Below are 24,032 nucleotides of genomic sequence, written 5' to 3'. Positions count from 1 at the left end.
ATCCATTGAAATGGGACATACAAAAACAGTTCTCACCTTGGAAGACAGGCCAAACAAGTAAGTTGTTAGGGCTCTCTCAAAGGCCAACCATGAGCCCAAACTACAGATATCTGCCGGTAGTGTGCATTCCACAGACCAGGAGCAGCTATAGAGAAGGCCCTATTCCAAGTCACCACCAGATGTACCGATGGTAACTGGAGATGGACTTCTCTAGATGACTTCAATGTGTGGTGGGGATCATACAGAAGAAGGTGCTCCCTAAGGTAACCCGGCCCTAAACCGTTCAGGGCTTTAAAGATAACCAGCACTTTGTATTTTGCCTGGAAACATATTGGCAGCCAATGTAACTGTTTGAGAACAGGCATAATATGGTCTCTCTGGGTTACCCAGGAGACCAATCTGGCTGCCGCATTTTGAACTAACTGAAGTTTCCAAACTACATACAAAGGCAGCCCCACACAGAACACATTGCAATAGCCAAGCCTAGAGGTTACCAGCTGATGCACCACTGTTTTGAGGTCGCCCTCAGCAGCTGGATGCAGCTGTCAAATAAGCCCAAGTTGATGGAAAGTGCTCCTGGCCATAGCCTGCACCTGAGGTACCAGGGTAAGACCTGGATCCAAGAGCACTCCCAAGCTGTGCACCTGTTCTTTCTGGGGAGTGTAATCCCATCCAGCACAGGAAGATCTAACATATCCCTCAGATTCCAATCCCCCACAATGAGCACCTCCATCTTGCTTGGATTCAGTATCAATTTGTTGTCCCTCATCCAGTCCATTACTACTCACAGGCAGGCATTTAGGCAATGAATGCCATTTCCTGAAGATGATGATAAGGAGAAATAGATTTGTGTGTTATCAGCATACTGATAATACCCAGCACCAAATCTCCTGTTAACCTCACCCAGCGGTTTCATGTAGATGTTAAAAAGCATTGGAGACAGAATGGAGCCCTGAGGGACTCCATATAATTGCTTCCATTTTTAAGAGCTGGGTTGTGGCCATGAAACTAACCTTAACCAGATAGTGATCTGTTCATGACAACGGGGAAACCACTGGATCCCCCACCCACGGAACACCCCCTGATCCAAACAAAACACCAAATTGAGTGTGTGACCAGCAACATGAGTTGGTTCAGAAACTAATTGAGATAGACCCATAGTTGTCATGGCCACTATAAACTCCTGAGCCGCACCAGACAAGTCAGCCTCAAAGTGGATATTGAGGCCCCCCAGCACCTTCCCCTGCTCTGCCAATGCCAATCCTTCTATTCCTCACCACAACAGTAATAGATGCCCCAAAGCTGCTGGATGCACCCCTCATCACCCTTCCCAACGGAGCCCAAACACATGACAGCAAAAGGACTGGCACAACCCAATAAAATGAGGACAGACCTCCAACCCTGCCTTAATATAACCTCCCCCCGCCCAGACCTCAGTCCCACACCAAAGGCCTGCAGGCAGTCTGCTGACTACGTCGTTGGCTGCATCTCTGGTGTGCCTTCTTCCTTTTATGCTCACAAGGGCTCCAGAAATCTCCCCTCTCATGAGAGCTTTCTGGTCCCAAGGGACAGGTGGAAGTCAGACAATAATTCAGATAGAAGGCAGCAGAGGAACGAGGAAGCAAAACAAGCTGCGAGCAAGCTACTCTTCAGAAGGCCTTGGACTGCAGAAACAAACTCCATCAGCTGAGGCAAGAACAGGTAGGCAGATGTGAGATGGCTGTTATTCATTGGGCAAGGTAAAGAAGCTGGCAGAAGCCAGCCGATCGCAGCCGCTCTAGGCTGCGCGGCTTGTTTGCCCTCAGCCCCACCCCCTGGAGCACGTGGCACTGGGAGCTAGCTCCCATTGGCCCGGCTCCGTCTCGGAGGCGGGGCTAGCAGCAGTGAACCGGCAGCAGGCCTGTGCCGGCTCAGTCCTTCCCTGACCGAGCAGAAGGAAGGACGTGCTGCTGCTCGGCTTCGGGGCCTCCACGTGGCCGGCTGGGTACCCGAATCGGAAGCCGGAGCAGGAGGCCCACGGGAGCGGAACGTCGGGGAGCAGTGCAGCGGCCCTTCGAGCGAGCAGCGGATTGGAGCGGCTCGGCGGCCAGGGCCTCTGTAGCCCGGCCGCCTGTGGTAACGGGCTCTGGGGGGATCACAGGAGAGGCTTTTAAGTCCTCCTCGGAACGGCCTTTGATCTTCGGGCCTCTCCACACAAGGGCTTCTAGGCCCCGGCAGGCCCAAGCTGCCCGGCATCGAGTGAGGGCAGCAGGCCGCCCCAGGCCCTCAGTAGGCCGCGCCAGGCCTTCAGCGGGGGGGCAATTGACTAACCCGGTCATCTGGGGGGAGGGTTGATTGGACGTTGGGGGTGTTGGCTTGAACTGTGTGGAACCCCTTCAACCCAGGGCCCGTTTAGGCCTTCTGCTAAGGGCGGCCTTTGCCTTTATTGTCGGGCCTGTAGGGCCTAACCCCCCACACACACCCATTTTGGGGGCCTGCATTGACTAGGCCTCCCTGGTGGGCTCGTGGGCCTCCCCTGCTGGGCCTAAGCTCCATTTGGGGGCCTTTCAGTGGGGCTGGGCCTTACCACGGCTAGGTGGGGCAGGCGCTGTGACTCATAGGCCTTCCTTGCCAGCGTAGGCCTCAGTCAGGCCTTGCGCCGGCCAGGTCACTCGTTTACGCACTTGAGGGCAGGGTACAGGCCCATAAGCTTCATCCTTTGGGACATGGGCCCTAAGAAAGCCCCAGTTAAGAAAGCCCCAGTTAAAAAGGGTGGGAAGGCTCCAGCCAAGAAGGGTGGCAAGCCAACGCGGCCACCTAAGAGGCCAAACGCACCCGCCGAATCCTCCGACGATGAGGGCGATTTGGAACTGGGCGCCATCAGGGCGTTTATAGCACAGCTGCAGGCCCTTGAGAGGCAGCGCACCACTCTAGAGGGCGACGAGGCAGGCGGGGGGCCTTCGGGGGTGCCCCCACATGCAAAAAAGTCAAACAGGGCGGAAAAGAAGGCAAAACTAATGCAGGGCTTTGCTGACCGACTAGCAGCTTTGGAGGCGGCGGGAACTGCCCACGAGGAACCAGCGGGGATCACGACACAACCGGCGGACTCAGGGCCGGGAGACGGCAGGGACGACAATGGTGAGTCCCCACAGGGGGCCTGGCCGTGGGGACTGCCCTTTAGCACCCCCTACGGACCATACGGGTGGTTCCCAGGGCCAGTTAACTGGGCATCTCCACACGCCACCTGTAATCAGGTCTGGCAAGGGGGGAGCGCTGCTTTGCCCACCCAGGGGCCAACGGCGCAGTTCAGCTCTGCTTGGCATACTGGGGATGGGCCCGTACCCTTGGGGGACCACCTCCTTCCAGCAGTTAAGGAACGGATTTGGAAAGGAGAGTGCATTGACGTGTTCCAATTGCTCTTCAAGGAGCCGGAGCCACTGGAGAAGGAGGGGTCCCAGGGGAAGGACAAGGAGAGGACAAAACGGAAGCCCATTGAGCATAATTGGGCAAATTGGGTTTCGGGGTACACAATCTACATGGGTGTTCTGATGCAGAAATATCCAGAGCGGGGCCCCGCTCTCATTAAGTATTTTGATATTATACACAGAGCCTTCATGGACTTTGCTGGTAATGCCTGGGAGCGCTACGACCAAGCGTTCCGCGAGCGCGCCTCCAGCAATGCGGGTATATCCTGGGAAAGGCAGCACCCCGAGTTATGGCTTCAGATTATGACACCCGCGAGGCCCTTGGTTGGCGAGCGCGCCGACAGCGGGCACCTCATTTCCAAAACACCGGCAGCGGCTTCGGCCTCAGGCGCACAGGGGGTTCAAGGTCCCCTGGTGTGCTGGGAATTTAACAAGAACGGGAAGTGTGCCCGCTCCCCGTGCAAGTACCGGCATGACTGTGGCTTCTGCGGTGGGCGGCACGCCAGTATCTACTGCCAGCGGGCCAAAGCCCTTAGGGGAAAAGGGGGATACCATGGCCCGGGAGGGGCAAAGGGCCCAGCAGCCACGGCTGGAAAAGGGCCCCAGCCCAATTAAAATCCCGGTGCTCCGGAGGCTGCTGCGTGACTACCCCAACAGGGAGCGCGCACGCTATATTGAGGACGGTTTTGTAAAGGGGTTTAGGATTCCGTGCCAATCCAGGCGGGTCCATAGTTTTGCACGCAACCTAAAATCGGTTAGGGGGATGGAACACATAGTAACGAAAAAGATAGCCAAGGAGGTGTCTCTGGGGAGGGTGCTGGGCCCCTTTGACAGGCTGCCACTGCCAACATTGCGGGTATCCCCTTTGGGCGTGGTCCCTAAGAAGGCGCCGGGAGAGTATAGGCTTATCCACCACCTGTCCTACCCAAGGGGCGACTCGGTTAACGATGGGATACCGGCGGACCTTTGCTCAGTACGGTATACATCGTTTGATGAGGCTGTGGCCATGATCAGGGGCTGCGGGCCTCGGGCACTGATGGCGAAGTGCGACATTGAATCCGCCTTCCGCCTCCTGCCCGTGCACCCTGATGACTTTGACCTTTTGGGCTTCGCATTTAAAGGGGGATTTTACATCGACAGAGCCCTCCCCATGGGATGCTCGGTCTCCTGTGCGGCCTTTGAGGCTTTCAGCTCTATGCTGGAATGGGCACTGCGCCGGAGGGCGGGGCTACGCTCCTCCGCTCACTTTTTAGATGACTTTATTTTCGGAGGAAGGGAGGGCTCTGGCCAATGCCTACACTTACTGCGCTCATTCAGGGCACTCTGTGGGGATCTGGGGGTGCCACTGGCTAAGGACAAGACAGAGGGCCCGACCACGAAGCTTACATTTCTGGGGATAGAGCTGGACACGGTGGGACAGCTCTCACGCCTCCCCGGGGACAAGCTCGGCATCATGAGGGAATTGCTCAGGGAATGCAGAGAGGCTAGGAAGGTAACGCTACGCAAATTGCAATCGCTGGTTGGCCACCTGAACTTCGCTTGCAGGGTGGTGGCTCCAGGCCGCCCCTTTCTAAGGCGCCTGTGTGACGCCATGGTGGGGTGTAATCGACCCCATTTCCTCATTAGGGTGTCTACCGCCATGAGGGAGGATATGGGGCTCTGGCTCAGGTTCCTGGAGTCCTTTAATGGGGTGTCATTCTGGCGTTCTTCCCAGCTGCTCGAGGCCGACTTCCAGGTTCAGTCAGACGCCGCGGGCAGCCTTGGGTTCGGCCTGTACCTGAGAGGGCGCTGGTGCGCGGAACGATGGCCGGGCAGCTGGTCGGAACGGGGAATCACAAGGGATCTCACCTTCCTCGAACTCTTCCCCATTGGGGTGGCGGTGCACATTTGGGCCGAGTCCTTCAAGGACTCGGTCGTGCGTTTCTGGTGCGATAATTTGGCCGTGGTTCAGATTATTAATAGCCAGACTTCCAAATCACAGAGGGTGATGGGGCTGGTGCGGGCCCTGGTTCTAACATGCCTTCGCCATAACATGCTCTTCACCGCCCAGCATGTTCCAGGGGTGCAGAACGAGGTGGCAGATGCCCTGTCTCGCTTCCAGATGCAGCGCTTCCGGAAGCTGGCACCTGGAGCTGCCAAGGAGCCCGAGCAGGTGCCCGAATGGTTGTGGAACCTTGGGATGTAGAGGCGTTTAGGGCCATCCAAGCCTCCATAGCGCCCAGGACACGGGTTGCCTACGACAAAAGGATCAGGGCCTTTCTGCAGTTTAGAGCTCAGGTAGGATTGGTCCATGTGTGGCCTGTGCCGCCGGAACAGCTGATGCAGTACCTGGTGCACCTCCGTGCCCAGGGGCTGGCGGTGAGCACCATGGCCGGCCATTTGGCTGCGCTGGCTTTCTTTGGGAAAGCAAGGGGCCTCCCCAACCATTCTGGGGACTTCAGGGTCCGGCGCATGCTGGAGGGCTGGGCGAGGGAGACGCCCGTGCAACCTGACCGACGTAGGCCGGTCACCCCAGAGGCGTTGCAGCTGGCACTGCGGCAACTTGCCGGGGTTTGTGCGTCTCCTTATGAGGAGGTCCTGTTCAGGGCGGCAGCCTTGGTTGCTTTCTTCGGGGCCTTTAGGGTTGGAGAGATGTTCCCCAGGAGCAGGCACGGCCCCACGAGTAGGGTACTTCAATTCAGTGACCTCACCGTGGGTGCTTCCCGGGTGGTACTGCACCTTAGGTTTTCAAAAACAGATCAGAGAGGCAAGGGGCAGAGTGTTGCACTGCATGCCGCTGGCGACCCGGGCTTGTGCCCAGTCCGTGCACTGGAGGACTACACGGAGGCCAGGGGTTCAGCTATGGGGTGCCTCTTTATCCACACTAATGGGCGCCACGTGACCCAATTCCAGTTTTGGGCGGTGATGAGGAGAGCCTTTGTGGCGGCGGGGGTGCCTACCCAGGATCTGGCCCCCCACTCCTTTCGGATTGGGGCGGCTTCCATGGCTGCTCGGATGGGTTATTCGGGCCCGGAAATCCGGCGGCTAGGCAGGTGGCGGTCAGCGGCTTACCGCCGATACGTGCAGTAGATGGGCGCATAAATTCTGCCCCACCCCACCCCCACCCACGAACCATTTATTTGTGCCACTCCTAACGCTTTCTCCTCTTGCGCAGGGCCTCAGTCGGCTGGGCCGAGGGCGGCTGGGCAACGCGCAAGAGTCCTCATACTGGGCCATTCCTTCATTTTCTGGGCACGCAAGTGGGCGCAGAGCGCCGACCCTGGAACCCAGCTTGGTTTGGGGCGTTGGGCCACTGTGGAGTGGCTTGGCCGGCGGGGCTTGCGGAGGGCCCAGTTCCTGCCGATGCTGCACGAGTTCCTGGAAGGGAATCCTGTCCCGGATGTCCTGCTGCTGCATTTTGGAGGCAACGACCTGGTGGAGCAGTCTGGCATTTCGCTCTCAAGACAGATTGCCCAGGACCTGGTGGTCGCCTTCTCCTGGTGCCCGGGGCTGGTGGTCATCTGGTCTGACATCACTCAGCGGCGAGTCTGGAAGGGGGCAGTGAAGCAGAACAAGGTAGATAGGGCTAGGTGCGGGGTGAACGCGGCCATGGCGCGCTTCATCGCCTCAAAGGGGGGCGGGTGCATCCCACACAACGACATCGCGTTCTCGCTCCCCCAGTTATTCAGGGGTGATGGGGTGCACTTGTCCCCCCTTGGTATGAGGTATTTCTTAGACGATCTGCGGCTGGGGTTGGCAACAGTGCTGTTAGGCCTGTGGGGTGGCGGGGCGTCAAGCTAGGCTGACGCCCGCTGTGGCGGGCACAGTGCGGAGGTGAGCGGCTGATGCGGTGTGGCACCTTAGGTAAGCTTTAGCTGTAAGGTGGAGGGGCAGATCCCTTGAGGCTTTACAGATCAGGGATGCTGCCTTGCTCCCACCTCCCTGCAACCGACACCCTTCCGTATGGCTTTACAGCGTCGGACAGGTGATGTAAATTGCGGGGTCCTGACCTTAGGTCGGCAACGAAGGGCGCCCCCTTCTGGAAGGTGGGCCGCCTGGAGCCGAGGTGTCTGTGCCATGAGATTCTAGGGCGGGGGTGGCCACGTGGTGCCCCCCCCCATCCGAGCCCGCACTGTTGCTGCTCTGAATGCCAACCCCAGCTGCCGTGCCTGTGCAGGCACTGTCTTAAAACCTTGTACCCCTAATAAAGTGACCAGTTCCTCCATAATACTTCTGTGTCCGTGTCTCCTTGGGTCTGGGTGCAATCCACCCTTCTCTCCTCATCTCACCCCCCTCTGTCCTCCCTTGCCTAAAAGCTGCTTGTACACCCAAAAGCTGCTTGTGTGGATTGGTGGACATTTGGTTTGTAGTGTTGCATGAATGGAGAGGTGGATGTCCAAGTAGCCACTTTATAAATTTTGGCAATTGGTGTGTTAGCTATAAAGGCTGCTGAAGTGGCTGAGTTTCTGGTAGACTGTGCCATTATCTTGAGAGGTGGATGTAGATGTAATGACTGGTAGGTGGTACAGATGCAAGCCTTTATCCATCATGCCAGCATTACTTTGGAGGGCTTCGCATCCATGGAGGCTGGCTGAAAGGAAATGAATAGGGCATCTGTCTGGTGCAGGTCTTTAGTCCTTCTTAAGTAGATTATCAGTGCCCTCCAGACGTTCAGCTTGTGCCACAGGATTTCCTTTGGATGGATTGGCGGACGACAGAAGGATGGGAGGATAATGTCCTGATTCCTGTGGAAAGGTGTATTGACCTTAAGACAAAAGGAGGGGTCTAGCTTGAGGACCACGGGATCAGGTTGGAAAACACAGAGATGTTTGCGCATTGACAGTGCCCCAAATTCTGATACCCTCCTGGTGGAGGTGGTGGCCACCAGGAAGATAACCTTATATGTTAGTAGTTTAATGGAAGCTGTGCTGAGAGTTTTGAATGGTGCCTGGGTTAGGGCATTGAGGACTTTTTTGAGGTTCCAAGCAGGGAACCTGTGAACCCTTGAGAAAGCACTGGACATCAGGATGTGCAGCTAAGAACTTCTTAGCATAAGGGCAGAGGACTGAAGAGAGTGCAGATGCTTATCTTTTTAGGGTACTAGGGCATAGATCTTTCCCCAACTTTGTTTGCAAGAATTCCAGCAGTTGAGGGGCTGAGGCCTGGAGGGGTTCAATATGTTGTATCTTGGAATCCTTGAGGAAGGTAGACCAGGTTGTCTGGTAAATCCTGGTAGTGGATTGTTGTCTAGAGGCAAGTATTGTGTCTTCAATGCTCTTGGAGTATCCTTTGGAAGTTAAGGTGGCCCTTTTAGTAGCCAAGCATGAAGACAAAGCCATGGGGGGGGTCTGGATGGCAGAGTGGTCCTTGAGACAGAAAGTCTGGCCAATTTAGGAGAGGTCACGGCAGTGCTGTGGACAGGCTGCTGAGGTCCAAAAACTAGGGTCTCCTGGGCCAGAATGGGGTCACTAGTATCAGGTGAGGTTCTTGCTCTCTGAATCTTTGAATCATGCAAGGGAGCAGGGTGATAGGTGGAAAGATTTAAAGTGGGCTCTGAGGCACTAGTGCATCCACTCTGGCCACCTGCGGACAATGATAATGACTGAAGAAGGTAATGGTTTGGTTGATGAGTGGTTAGGCGCAAAGGCCTATAGTTGGCTGACTGAACTTGTGAACAATAATTTTGAATACTGCTGGATGGAGCATCCATTCCACCTGGTCTATCTGATGTATGCTCAGCCAATCTGCTTTTGTGTGGTCCTGACCCCTGAGGTGTTCGACTTCAAGGAAGGCCAGATGTTGTTCTGCCCAGCGGAACATCAGGTTGGTTTTGTCCATCAGGGAGTGAGTGCCACCCTGTCTGTTGACATATGCTTTGGTTGCAATGTTGTGCATCTGATCAGCACATGGTGACTGATGATTCTGTTTCTGAAGTAGAGGAGAGTGAGACAGACTGCCCAGAGTTCCAGCCAGTTGATGCTGTGGGCTGCTTCAGCTGCTGACCAGGTGCCCTGAGTGAAGAGATTTCCGCAGTGAGCTCCCCAGCTGGTATTGCTGACACCTGTAGGGATCTGAGTCCTGTGGTGGATTCTAAGATGTGTGCCCCTGTCAAGTGCCAGTGATGTCCACCATTTCAGGGCTTGACAGAGTAGAGGTAGTTCGGGTATACTGATGTGTCTTGTGTCTAGGAAGCTGTCTTGATGAGGCAATAAGTACCACTGCGGTAATCTAGTGTGCCATCTGGCCCATGGTACTATCTCCAGGCAAGAAATCATGCTCCCTAGCAGCTGAGCCAGGGTCATGACATTGGCTACTGGATGTACCTATAACTGCTGGATGAGAGAGCGTAGCTTAAACAACTGCTCCTGTTTCAGGGATATGGTTTCCGGGCATGTCTGGGTGTTTATTCCAAGGTGTTGGGGCTGTTTTGATGGAACCAGTGAGCTCTTCATGTTGATGAGGAACCTGTGAGTTTGTAGTAGATGTAGGCCTAGGCAAATGTCCCTCTGCACTTGTGGGAGAGAATACGATCTGACCAAGAAGTCATCCAACTGCAGGCCCTGCAGTCTCATGTGCACTACCAGGGCGACTATCACCTTGGTGAAGACTCTGGGGGCTGATAACAGCCTGAATGGCAACACCCGATATTGGAACTGGTTCCCTGCATAGGAGAAGTGGAGAAATCGGTGGTGCCCTGGTAGAATGGGGATGTGGAGGAGGCACACATCCTGCAGATCTATTAATGCAAGGTAGTCTCTGTGCTGGATTGCACGGACAATGGTGCACAGGGTTTCCATCCTGAACTTCTGTTTCTATGAACTTGTTCAGGTTCTTCAGATTCAACACCGCCCTCCAGGAACTGCCTTTCTTTGGTACTAATAATTAAATAGAGTAGATGCCTTGACATGTGTCTGTTGAGGGCATTGACTCTATGGCCTATATCTGAAAGAGGTGTTTGATGGCCTGTAACATGAGATGGTGTTTCTCTGGTTTCCTGGAGGGCGGTGCGGTCCTGAAGTGTTCCAGCGGGGGTGACTGAAAGTCCAGAGTGTAGCCTTTTTCTATGGTGACCCACTGATCTTGTGTTGAGAGTCGCCATGCTGGTAGGAAGTCCGCCAGCCTGCCCCCTATTAGAGGTGTCATTGTTGTGGTTGTTTCTTATTGAAGTTCTTGGAGACCTGTGTGTTGGTGAAAAGATGGTTAGACTGAGATGGCCTGGAGAGCTGAAAGGGTTTGGCATTCCATGACTGGCGCCAAGGTGTTCTTGCAGGCCTGTTGTCTCTGGGACGGGAGTAAAGGTTCCTGTTGGGACAACAAAAGCTAGTATTTTATTTATTATTATTTATTTATTACATTTTATATCCCGCTCTTCCTCCAAGGAGCCCAGAGTGGTGTACTACATATTTAAGTTTCTCCTCACAACAACCCTGTGAAGTAGGTTATGCTGAAAGAGAAGTGACTGGCCCAGAGTCACCCAGCAAGTCTTGTGGCTGAATGGGGATTTGAACTCAGGTCTCCCCGGTCCTAGTCCAGCACTCTAACCACTACACCACGCTGGCTCTCATAACTTTCCACGCTGGTGGAGTAGAGTGCAAAGTCTTTCTATTGTCCCATCTTCAAAAGGCATGGCCTTTTTCTTATCTCTAGTTTCTACTAAGGCCAAATCTAGAGAGTCTCCAAAGAGCTTTTCCCCTTTAAAAGCTGAGGAAGTGAGGTTGAATTTGGACTTGGAGTCCATGTTCCAAGGTTTGAGCCATAGCCTCTGCAAACTGCCACATCAGAGGCCATGGCCCGTGTCGAGCATTGCATCCTATCCGTGTTGACATTAGCCATAAAGGCTGCAGCATTTTGTTTAATCCCTGCTTAAACTTAATCTGTCCCAGTGGAAGATCTTTCAATAGTTCCTTGGCTCCCAGTATAGATGCCCTAGCAAATATGAATGTGGCAGAGGATGCTCTGAGGGCGTAGGAGTGGTCTCATGGGACTTACACAAGAGGTAATCACTTTTTCTATCCTCCGGTAGCTTGAGGCATTCTTTCCCTTCCTTTGCCAGGATTGCAACTGAGACCAAAGACGCCACAGGAGCATCCACCAGAGGCACTCAAAGCTGAGCAGATATGTCATTAGGTAAGTTATAGAAGCATTTTGGAAGGGAACCAAGACCTTTAACTGAAGCAGGGAAGTCCCATTCCTCATGTAGTACTACCCTAAAGAGAAGAGTGAACGGAATAACTGGTTTGGTGTGAGGTGAAGTAGTAGGAAACACTTCTGAGGCCAGTGGCAATGGTGCACACTGTTTCAGGGTTAGTCTGTAGCATTTTGCAAGATTTGGACAATAATTTCTCAAATTCCTCATGTTTAAACAGTTCAGGTGGTGGATTGGCAGACCCATGTGTCTCATCTGAAGACCACGCCCCTTCTTTTTTGTTGGATTGTTGTCCCTGTGATTCTGAACTGGCTGGATCAGAATGTATGCTATGAGGTGGATGATGATGAATAGAGTCTGGCCTGGTGGACAGAACTCTGTCTCTTGGTGGACAGAAATCAGTGGGATGGTAGTGAGCCCTGTGTTAGCAGGAATCCCGGGGGTGGGGAAGGTCCTCAGGTTCACTGCCTCTAGGCTGAGAGGCAAAATGGATGAACCATATAGAGAATGGACCAAAATGGGCCTGGCTGGAATAACTAGCCCCATGGCAGGGTGGAGAACCTCCTGCTGGTGGTGGTCAACATTGGACCCAGTGCCACTTGGGATGGTTCTTCGTGGATGAGCCAGTCTATCAGCCCCCTGGAGGTCTATGGGTGACCAGCTTCTCTGACAACCCCTAGAACCCCTGGCATGGTCCCTCGGGTTGGGGAGTGGTGACAATCACTCACAGAAGACCTTGTCCTGTGGTGGTGGAGATCAGTTAGAGGCCTTGGACAAAACCTCCCCCTTTTGTATGCTGGGATGGGCAGTCATGCAGGGCTGGAGAGCACAGATGACTGAGAGCTTTCCTCATCTTCTCTGGGCCTTCTGGGAGGAGGGGAGGTGATGCAGGGATGGCTGGTGGTGGAGCTGGGCCCTGCGGTTAAATTGTGACCAGCTGTTGTGCTGGTATAGGCGACTGTGCAGGCGCTTATGCTTGTGGTAAGGCTGGGCCTTTCCACATCTTCCCTGGGCCTTCTGCGGGGAGGCAGTGCGGGAGGCAGTGGCCCCATGGTTCACCCCCCGATGGTGTCCCTGCATTCCATATATTCTTAAAAATAAGAAAAAATGAATGAAAGTGGGGTGAAATAGATGATAGTCTTTCCTTTGGCTACATGTTCAGTAACAGAACCCAGTTAACCCATATTCTGCTGATTAAGGACATACTACAGCTCATTAATGATGCAGATCTCACACTCTGTGCAAGTATATATTCATCATGCATACTTATCTAGGCATATGTGGGGCCCCTATGTCCCTTTGGCATGCAGCACAAGACATGGCTGTGTACAACAAGTAAGGCATTGCTAGAGGTTATCCTCAAAATGGCTACATGGCCTTGGCACTGCTTAAAAAGAATTCTGATGAGGGATTTTCTGAAGAGTGCCAATCTCGCCAAGAGCCCATCTGCTCAGAGCAGGAAATGCTGCACATAAAACCATTACGACTAGAAGAGAAGAGAGAATTCCCGTGCAGCTTCAAATGGAAGTAATGTTTCTTTCTGTGTGTAAAAACTGGGAACATTTCCAGAGATGCAGTAATTAAAGAGCAAACTAGTATGTTCTATTAAAGTAAAATCTAAGCATTCAGCTTTTTGTATGTGACTTCAATTTTCAGGACGTACAGGACATGCATCTGTCAAAATGAATTATGCCTCCTGTGAAAAGTTAAAACAGGAATATAATTGTTCTCCCTATACACAGTGACAGCACCAGAGGGGGAAAAATGAAGGGGGGCACAGAAGGAGCGAAGTGCATGTATGGGTGAGTGAGCTGTGTTCCACATATTAGATTACTCAAACAGAAATGGAGTGGGGCAGGTGGAGGAGGACCCACTTGTCCAGGGTGTCTGTGTGGCTTGCCACCTCAACCCCACTCTGGAGCAACCCTTGAATGCAAATTTGAAAATTAAAGGTTGTGCAGGTCTCCGATTCTATCATAATATTTCATCCAAAGCTTAGAAGCAGAAAATAGAGCACATTTTTTTAATAGAAGGCCTTAAAAGTATTTTAAAATTATTCCCTGTGAGGGTAATACATTTATAACATTCTATATATAGAATGCCTGATCTATATAACTGCATTTTTATATGCATAGGGAATCCTGCATGAATTATCGGCCTAACGAATCATTCCATTTCATGATGTGGGCCTTTAAAACCAAAACTCTGCTCTTGAATATCCCATCATAACAAGAGTCCTGTTGAATCAAAGCAAAGATGCTTCTGTTTCCAGATGCCTTCAAGAAGTCTACAAGGAAGGCATGAAAGCAACAACCTTCCTCTGCACCTGGTATTCTGGTCTACTGGTTCCAAACATTATCCCTTCCTTACAGATTTCTTACTGATGAATGATTATTTTTATCGTAATTATCAGTTTAATGCAGTAGTGTATCTATGGGTTTACTTTTTCAATCTCTGATTTAAAAATTAACTCAGTTTTGGAAGATGATATTTATCCTATAAGCTTGATTCCTTTGGGGGGATGTCTGCAACAGCTGCATCTGCCATTTCATTTCGCCTTAATACCCTCGTGTCCTAGAATCCAGAATAAAACAAATGTTGATATCTTGCTCAATGCACACACACTGCCTTGTATTATGCTATAGGTTCTGTACAACCATGCATAATTCTCCAGACAAGACACTGTTAGTAAATTTCAAAGGAAAGCCATTAGACTAGTAGTCTGCCTCCATAATCCACCCTAGAAATAATGAAAATTCCACACTGAATACTGACAAATGGTCTAAGATCTTCTAAGCCTTCTTAATGCTGAACTGCAGAATATTAAAATCCTGCAGAAGCGATGACAGCTGATGTATGGAACCATCGGGGGGGGGGAGTATGAAAATTCCACAACAAATGACTCTGTAAAAACTCTCTCTCTCTCTGTGTATGCACATGTTGTTCTCATTAAGAGCTATTCTAAATTATGCAGAATGATGTGGAAAACTGATGGTAGAATTCCAGACTGTTCTACTTCAGACTGAGTGAGGCGTGTGTGTGTGTGTGTGTGACGTTTTTGAATGCTCCCCTAGGTAAAAATGTTCCCTCTGCATGCAGTGCACGGGCATTAGGGACTTCTCCTGCTCCTCCTCTTTTTGATTTGCCACAAGCCCCAGTGCAAAATCATTAGTGCACCCCACCTCACCGCCAAGCTGTCAGCAACTGGCGCACTCCCTGCCATACCATTCAGAGGCTGCGGGGACCCGTTGAGCACTGCTGGTTTTTAAATTTTGTTTTTGCTGCTGTTTTTGTTTTGGGGCCCGGGCCCCGCTGGCTGGCCCTTTCATCACCCTCCTCCAGCACCGGGGCTTGGTGAGGCAGGACAGGTGGGCTCCCCCAGTTAGGTTGCCCAGGCTGCCACTCCTCTGGCCCCTTTGCGGCGAGCGAGCAGAAAAGATAAAAATAAAATTATTTCGTGAACAGAAAGGGGCTCTAGAAATCAAGAAAGCATCACACACTGTGATTTGAACTGTCCACACCACGCCGCACTGCAACACTTAAAAAACAGAGCAAGCCTCCTATGACGGAAAAATACAGCTACTTTCCTTTACAACGTTGCATTTACAACGTTGTAGGGGGAAAACGCATCAATAAAATCCAAAACAAGGCATGGGAAATATGGATGGCACCCTGTTGACAGTGCAGCAAATGCGATGTCAAAGCGCAGGCAATACGGACAGGCACTTAGCGGACATGTTGCGAATCTGTTGCAGCGCGTAATCTGGAAAATGCCCTGGTGTGCTAATTTTCTCCATGCAAGGAGGACTTGAACAATTCAGTCCCTCATCTACAGTCTGAAGTGTTGTTGCCCAGAATTCAATTGCCTTATTCTAATTTATTTAAAATATTTGTATCTCACCCTTCCAGTGCTATATGCAAATATGCTAACATTTGTTGTTGTTATATAGCTCAGGGCAGTTAACAAATGTTTGTATGTTTGTATGTATGTATCTAACACATTTATATAACACCTAAAACATATTCTATGGGTGGTTTACAATAAAAACAGTACAAATTAAAACAGAATTAAAACATCATTAAAAAAATTTACAATTTAACACAGTGTTAAAACTGTTAAAAACTATTAAAAACTGTAAATCTAATTAAATGCCTGGGTGAACAAATGAGTCTTAACTACCTTTTGAAAAGTTGTCAGAGATGGAGGTGCTCTTATTTCAACAGGGAGTGCATTCCAAACCCTTGGGGCAGTAACAGAGAAGATCCCACCCAGAGTAGCCACCAAAAAAGCTGGTGGCAAATGAAGATGAACCTCTCCTGATAATCTCAATGGGTGTTGGGGCTCATGTCGAAGAAGATATTCTCTTAAATACCCAGGGCCTAAGCTGTTTAGGACTTCATAGGTTATAACCAGCACCTTCTATTTTGCCCATAAACTTATCGGCAGCCAAGGTATTTCTTTCAATATTGGAGTAGTAATAAAGTCATCTCTCCAGGATGACCCAGAGACCAACCTGGCTGCTGCTTTCTGTACAAACTGCAGTTTATAGACTATGTACAAAGGCAGCCCAACACAGAGTGCACTGCAGTAGTCAAGTCTGGAGGTTACCGGCATATATACCACTGTTCTAAGGTTGTTTATCTCAAGAAATGGATGCAGCTGGCATATCAGCTGAAGCTGATAAAAGCACCTTTGGCCACCTCCTCAACCTGGGACACCAGGGAGAGGTTAGGGAGAGACAATAAAACTAATAAAACAATATAAAATTAACAAAAATTGAAATTTACGACAAAGGAAAATAAAGCAAGTATTATTTATAGAGAAATTGAGACCAGATATTAATGCTTGGAGGCACTGGCTGATGCTATTAGGTTCATTAGCCTTTGAGAAAAACCAGGTGATTCCCTTTCTCCCCCAGCCCCCGCTTCCCTCATTATATATCCACCAGTAACAGAACAGAACATTATCAGGTCTATGGAATTTAACAGCTGGGGGATGGAGGAGGTTTTTATCTGTGCACATCTGTTTGTTTAGCTGATGATGGTGTGTTACACCAAAACATCTATTATTTTATTTTTTGTATACCATCTTTAATTTCTTTTTGTGTGATACAGGTCCTTTGTTGAGAGTTGAGAGTTATTATGCACATTGTATCACCGACATATCAACTTATATGAATATAAAATTAATAAATTCAGTTCAAAACAAGATCCAATTAAAACCAGTTACAAAATAAAAATGTACTAGAAACAGGGAAAGAATAAAAACTAAAATACCTCTCTAAAAAGATGGGTCTAAGTATCTTTTTTAAAAACCCTGGGGGAGGGGGCAGGGCAAAGCTTATCCAGGAGGGCATCCCAAAGCTAAGAGGCCACAACCAAACAGACCCTGTCTTTGGTCCCAGCCAAGCAGATCTCAGTCAACGATGAGCAGGGCCTGAGATATAGAATGGAGGGACCTGGCAGGTTCAAGTGGGAAATTGTAGATTCTTATATTTGTTGGACCTTCTTATGGATCCTTCCCACAATGGTGGAAATACGAATCTGCAGTTTTAGAAAGCTGCACTCTTGAACAGTTTTAATTCAGATCTTTTCTGCCCTGCAATGATCCAAACCTGGAATAGGACTTCATAAGAACTAAAAATCAGGAAGTTTAGATGTTGCTGTATAGAATCTAAGACAAAAGCAAGGGGTACTATCTATCTATCTATCTATCTATCTATCTATCTATCTATCTATCTATCTATCTATCTATCACATTTTTATACTGCCCAAAATGCGAATTCTCCAGGTGATTTACAAGACTATAAACACCAATAAAAAGAGTAACACATTAAAATTTAAAATGTTAAAACTATTAAAACACAGTTAAAACAATGTCTAATTAAAAGCCTGGGTGAACAAATGACTGGTAACCAATTCAGCTGCCGTAGAATGGATGTGACACTCATGAAGTGACGTGCCTATGAGCATCCTTGAAGCAGCGTTCTGGACCAGCTGAAGCTTCCAAACCATCTTCAAGGGCATCCCCATGCATATCTCATTACAGTAGTCCAATCTGGATGTCATCAAAGCATGAGTGACTGAGGTCACATCCAAATTCTTCAAGTAGGGTAGCAGGTGGCGTACCAGCCATAGCTGGTAAAAATTTATGGCTATCAAATCAAATTTGAGCAGGTTTGGTGTCTTGGAAAAGATGAGGAGGCAGAAATACAGTTCAAAGGTCTTATTTAAGGGTGAAATGGGGGTACAGAAGGCAAGAGTTTGGTTAGGCAACACAATCAATCTTGGCTGATATTATAACTATGAGTCTTAGTAGAAATAATTTAGCTAAAGTCCTAATTGAGAGTAAATCAAGTTGGCTAAGGCTCTTAGACCAGAGCCTGGCTTAAGGCTTGCCATGAAAAGTGCTTGAGAACTGGAGAGGGAGGAAGAGAAGCAGCAAGGAAATTTAGAAAGGCAAGAGGTTAGTTTACCTTCCCAGGTAAGTTGGTGTGCTCGTTGCACATTGGCAAGGAAGCTCATCTCGCTGAACCAGGCAGGAAAGTGAAGAAGAGGAGTGGAGGGCTACAACGTGCATGTATGAGAGTCTGTAGGATAGTGATCCAAGCAGATTCTGAGAGCATGTGCTTTGACTGGAGGTAGATATAACTTGAAACATGCCCTGAGGCCGTTTCCAAGCCATTCTGCTTACCCGGGGGTGGCAGATTTCATGAAAGAAAGAAATCTCTTGCCATTCAAACTTAATTATTCTGACAGTAGCTTGCCCAACAAAGGCAAGAGGAAGCTATGTAAATGTGATGTACATGGTGAATAGGACTGTACTTGGTTTACTATCTTAAGACCAGGTGTAGAAAGATTTCACATCTATAGTTTTTATGAGCCTCTCCACTGAGTCCTTGCCAGTTAATTGTTAATTCAGAACAGGTTTGGGAATATGCCACTTTATCTGTGTTACTCCCAAGTACTTCTCTTTTAGATGAGGTGATCCCTCCCGTTGGTGAATTGCCTTTGAAGTAGGGTCTGAATAGCCTGGTGTTCCTCATTAGTGAGGTACAAGCTGGTTTCAGTCAGTCTTAGATCTGAAGGCAAGCTGCCAGCATAACGTGTGTCTATCCACCCATTTTGAGCCAAGAGCCAAGTTATCTTGACTAGTCCGCGTAAAGTGGGTACTAGGATCATGAACCCATGATCCAGAGTGATTAAGATATTTGAGTAGAGGGGTGCTCTCTGTGTTACCCCAAAATTTGGCTTGCTGGCAACAAGCTTCATCACCTAGTGCAAATTATTATTTATGTGAATCAACAGCCCTTGTGAGAGTCCACCTTAGATCAAAGCATAAATGCTGTCTTTATTCAGGTTCTGAGCTTGCAACCTCAGGATTGCCATCTTTCTTTCCTGACCAAGGCTCTTTGTATTTACATCTGCTTGATGGACATTCATTCAACATGTATAATTTTCCTTGCATGTCAGTGCTGCAGAAGAAAACTGAATCTATTGAACTTCTGCATTTTTCTAGCTGATTCCCTTATAAACATGAAGTAGTCTTATGTTGGTTTAACTAAGACTTTATTCAGAAACAATTCCAATTTTCTCCTTCTCCTATCTCTCCCTTTTCTTTCTGTCTCTACCTCCCTCCCCTACTCGGGTCTACAGGATCCCCACTGGGACAAACTTCTAAAAACACAAAATATAAAAGACTACTAGATAGCATGCATGTTATGCAGTGGTTAAAAGTGGTTAAAATAATTAACCAAAGGGGGAAAATGCAATATCTAATAATCATTTGCCTAAAAAGTGTTTGTTTCATTCTAGCTTCACACCTTTAGCAAAGAAGGAAAAAGTAATATTGGATTTATTGACCCAATGGATTTCTTAAATTATAATAAGAATAGAATCATAAATTGATCTACTGCGTAATGTTCTGCGCACCTTGAAATATAATATTTACACACTTGCGCTAGAGCACTGTTGTGCTGAATGCAAGAACTGTGCAAACACAATGATTATGCAATTGATAGCCCTTATTTCTTGTTTAGTGCAACTGTGCTAACATTATGTTGCAGGGTGCACATAACATTGTGCAGTATGTAAGACATTGCTTGTTAAATGGTTGCAGCCATCTCTCACTCCTGCCCCCCGCTTTTAAATAGACTTCTAAAATATCCAATCAATCCTTTGAGTTAACTGCACTCTTTGAATATTGGTTGTAAAGCAGAGCTGAACAACTTCAGCTTTCCTGCAGATGTCAGAATACAACTCAGGAGAGGAGAGCTGGTCTTGTGGTAGCAAGCATGACTTGTCCCCCTTAGCTAAGCAGGGTCTGCCCTGGTTGCATATGAATGGGAGACTTGATGTGTGAGCACTGTAAGATATCCCTCTTAAGGGATGGAGCCATTCTTGGAAGAGCAGAAGGTTCCAAGAAGCATCTCTAAGATAGGTCTGAGAGAGATTCCTGCCTGCAACATTGGAGAAGCCGCTGCCAGTCTGTGTAGACAATACTAAGCTAGCTAGACCAATGGTCTGACTCAGTATATGGCAGCTTCCTATGTTCCTAACTCCCACCATCTCTGACTATTGGCCACTGTGGCTGGGGGTGATGGGAGTCCAGCAACAGCTGGAGGGCTAAAGTTGTGCATCCCTGCTGTAAAGTATTCATGGATTTGTTTGTTTTTCTACCTTCCCATTTAAAAATGTTTTACTTTCATTTCCCATCCACATGCTTGAAGGGCATGTCTGGTACCAAACTCAGCAGGCCTCTTATTTAACTTTAATGAGTCCTAACTATAATGCTATGTTTGCTATATATTTTTAATCTATTTGCCCCGACTGCCCTACAGTCTCTCTCTTACAGCTGTAATTATTGTATTCACTCCTTTCTGCTGAGTGCTAGAGTTACCAAAAACAGCCAATTTAAATGTGCAAGCCACCTGCCAGTAGAACAATTGGGTTTTGTGCTCCATGCTTGCAAGATTAAAGCTGTTGCCATGCTTGATCCTCAAAGCCTTGTGTCTCTCTGTAAGCCTCCTGCACTCCAGTGCAGTTTAAAATAATGAGCCACAATTAATCAGCTAAGCTGAATGGAAATAATGGGAACATTTAAGATGTGCAGTCTGATCAGATGCATACAGGGCTGTCCCATCCACTACACTAGGTCACCTCCTAGGGCATTAATTATTGGGCAGGGGCTCAGTCCACCTAATGGCACAATGGGGAAATGACTTGACTAGCAAGCCAGAGGTTGCCGGTTCGAATCCCCACTGGTATGTTTCCCAGACTATGGGAAACACCTGTATTGGGCAGGAGTGATACAGGAAGTTGCTGAAAGGCATCATCTCATACTGTGTGGGAGATGGCAATGGCAAACCCCTCCTGTATTCTACCAAAGAAAAACCACAGGGCTCTGTGGTCACCAGGAGTCGACTCAATGGCACACTTGACCTTTACCACAGCTCTCTGGGCAGAAGTCAAGTGGGCAGGGCTGACCTCCTAGCTCCTCCCAAACATGCACCCCCCCCCCCCGCCACCTTGCTCCACTCTGCCACTGTCATGGCTGCTCAAGCGGGAGCCTCCATCCTGGTTTCTCTAGTGCCTGGACACAAAACAGGAAATGGAGCACATGATGGTTGGCTTGGCTGTGGCTTGATCTGGTTGGTTGCAGAGGGAAACTCCTTGCAGTGCTGTTAAAAGCTGCCTCTAAGGGAGACAGAGAGGTTGGTTGACCCTGTGGGAATGGAGTCAGCTGGGTGGGGCAAGAGGCAGGTTAGGGGAGTGCAAACGAGCCACACCTGTGACTTGTTTTCCACACACACACCCCACTCGACCATAACTGGCCACCACTTACTTTCCACTAGCGGTCGTGCAATATCCTAGAGGCGTGTATCGCTCATATTGTACTAGTACAATGTTAATCTGGATGTAGATCAGTATCTATATCCTGAATCACAAAAATATTGGAGGATGGGTGGTGGTGAGAAAATGGCATTTTGCACATGCCCAAAGGCTCTACTCGTTAATATAAGGCAGCATTTTTATTTTTATTATTTTGTGGGCTGACTTTTGCCATTCTAAATTAGGCTCAGAAGCTAAGTTCTGGTGACCTCTGGCTCAAATTCATCCCACAATTCATTGTCCACAATTATTTCCTTTCTTCTTCTTCCTCTTCCCTTGCCACAGAGAGCAGAACAGATGGGTTGGTTAAGAAGCTGCTGCTGATTTGAGTTCAGTGTCTCTAGGTGACAAAGATAGGTCTCTGTGCATGGCTCAAACAGTGGAAGCAGGAATCGTGAGAAGCATCCAAATGCAGATGACTGCCTTTTTATGTGGTGAGCTTATTGGCCCCAGGTTCACTCAAGACCCTGGGAGATGATTCACTGCTTGATTGCTCTCCTTTTCATTAATGCTGCCAGCATATGGTTCCCTCCCTGCTGAAACAGAAAGGCATATAATTGAAAATATTGGGGAATATGCAGGCGGAGTCTATGTTTCCCCAGAATCAAGTTCCACTGGCTTTACGCTCAAGTAAATTTGCATGGGATTGCCCAGGGGTGTAACTATAATAGAGCAAGGGGAGACAGTTGTCTGGGGGCCCACTGCCTTGGGGGTCCCCCAGAAGCAAGTCACATGACTGACTCCCCCAGCTGCGCATCGGCCCGGGCTTCCTTCAGTTGTATTCATCCTCCGAAATTGATGTGAGTGTTAAGACCTGGAGCTACCAGAACAGCATGTCTTTCTCTAGTACCATTAAATGACTTGCATCGTCCACAATTTACAAAACCTTTTTAAAAACAATTTAGGATGATGTTCTGTTCATGAGCTGAGCTTCAGTGTGTGGGGTGGGTGGGGTGGGGGGCATTTTAAAATCTTGTCTCTGGGCCCACTCCAACCTTGCTACACCCCTGGGATTGCCACTGTACACCCCTGATCCTTATACGTGTTTTAACTCCCGCTGAGTTCAGTATTACCTACTTCCCAGTAACTGTGCACAAGATTGCAGCCTGGAGTTGCTTATACTATGGGTTCTCAAACTTGGATCCCCAGATGTTGCTGGACTACTACTCTCATCATTCCCAGCCACAGTGACCAAAGGTCATTATGGCTGGGGATGATGGGAAATGTAGTCTAGCAACACCCAATGACCGAGGCTTGAGAATCTCTGGCATATACAATGAATGTCATCAAAAATATTAGGAAGCTATGCCAGCTGAAATGTTCACTGGACTTTGTATTTCCAGCACTGAACAGGTTGCTGCTGCTGACTGAGTCTCTCTTTGTCCTCTCCATCCTGTCTCCATTGCACAACACCAAGCCAAGCATATGTTATTTCCTTAAAATTAGTGGTTAATTTATAAAACAAGAGGTTCTAGAAGCCAAGCTTGCTGGAAACAATGCTCCCTGCTGATTTCCCACTGTCCAGGGGTGTGTGAGCACTTGTGCATTTCTGCATACATTCTGAGATTGTTCCTTATTTATGACATATTCACACATTCAAGGCCCTGGGATTTGAATTAGGTTGTGGAACTGGGCTCTCTCACTGACATACCATTTACCATCCAGAGGTGCAACTAGGTAATTTTGGGCCCTGGGCCTAGTGAGCTTACCACTACCACCCCCCACACAAAATAAGCAACCTCTTCATAAATAATATGTATATCTGTAAGTTTTGGGTGGTATACAAATGTGTTAAACAAACAAACAAACAAATAAATAAAATATACATTTCACCACAAACCCACAGGTCTGGGTCAAAGTGCATTTGGTGAGGAAAGGACTACACAGCCTACAAAGGATCCATACACCTTCTTGATCATACATTGCAAACCCACAGATCAGGGCCAGACTGCATTTGCCAACCGCCCCCCCCCGCAAGAAAATACTATGCAAACCCCAATGGATTCACATAGCTTCTTGACCATTCAAGAACTAACTTGGATGCAACACGTGTCCCTTGCTCCACAGTTCAAGCACAAAATACAAATACAATGATTTATATATTTATTAATTATATTTATTTATATGCCACTTTTCAACCAAAGTCCCCAAAGGGCTCACTATATATATATATATATATATATATATATATATATATATATATATAAAGAAACATAAAATAGACAAAAGCAACAGCGCCAGGAGGGATGCTATCCTGGGGATGGAAAGGACCAGTTGCTCTCTCCCTACTAAATAAAATTAATTACCTCCGGATAAGACAGTTTTTAGAAAGTGTGTTAAATCTTGGCTTTTTATCCAGACTTTTATATGCTTGTCTCTACTGCTGCTTCTTTGTATTTTGTACAGTTCTTGTGCTTGTATTTTAAATCTTTTCTGTCAGATTTATTTTATATTTTAGCTTAATATTTTAATTGTGTCATTTTTGTAGTCTTTTTATTTTTTGTGTGAACCCCCTTGAGATTGATTTAATGAAAGGCGGTATACAAATTTAACCATAAATACATCAAATAAATAAAATAAATAAATCACCACTTTTAAAATGTGTATCTTTT

The 24,032-nt window shown here is 48.4% G+C and overlaps 1 protein-coding gene across 7 annotated transcripts; it reads left to right on the top strand.

Moving 5' to 3' along the window:
- Positions 1-1,763: 1,763 nt before the first annotated feature.
- On the top strand, positions 1,764-23,662 carry LOC128340610 (uncharacterized). 7 transcript variants are annotated; one of them, XM_053285895.1, is made up of 6 exons: positions 1,764-3,117; positions 5,506-5,556; positions 6,559-6,959; positions 11,437-11,510; positions 13,272-13,331; positions 21,706-23,662. In XM_053285895.1, exons 1-4 carry the CDS (start codon positions 2,706-2,708, stop codon positions 11,446-11,448), a joined length of 876 nt encoding a protein of 291 aa, XP_053141870.1. In that variant the 5' UTR covers positions 1,764-2,705; the 3' UTR covers positions 11,449-11,510; positions 13,272-13,331; positions 21,706-23,662. The 7 variants fall into 7 exon arrangements, with proteins under 7 accessions (XP_053141870.1, XP_053141868.1, XP_053141869.1 ...); XM_053285893.1 differs by having other exon boundaries at positions 13,186-13,331; XM_053285894.1 differs by lacking the exon at positions 21,706-23,662 and adding an exon at positions 13,665-20,180.
- Positions 23,663-24,032: the final 370 nt, after the last annotated feature.

Source organism: Hemicordylus capensis, chromosome 1, assembly GCF_027244095.1.
Source record: "Hemicordylus capensis ecotype Gifberg chromosome 1, rHemCap1.1.pri, whole genome shotgun sequence".
NCBI lineage: Eukaryota > Metazoa > Chordata > Lepidosauria > Squamata > Cordylidae > Hemicordylus > Hemicordylus capensis.
This window is presented reverse-complemented; position numbering and strand designations above follow the sequence as displayed.

Excerpts from the sequence above, each read along its gene's own strand:
- LOC128340610 (XM_053285889.1), top strand. The coding sequence starts at position 2,706 with ATGGGCCCTAAGAAAGCCCCAGTTAAGAAAGCCCCAGTTAAAAAGGGT. Across the intron at positions 3,118-5,505 it reads AGACGGCAGGGACGACAATG|ATGCAGCGCTTCCGGAAGCT; the intron begins GTGAGTCCCCAC and ends TCTCGCTTCCAG.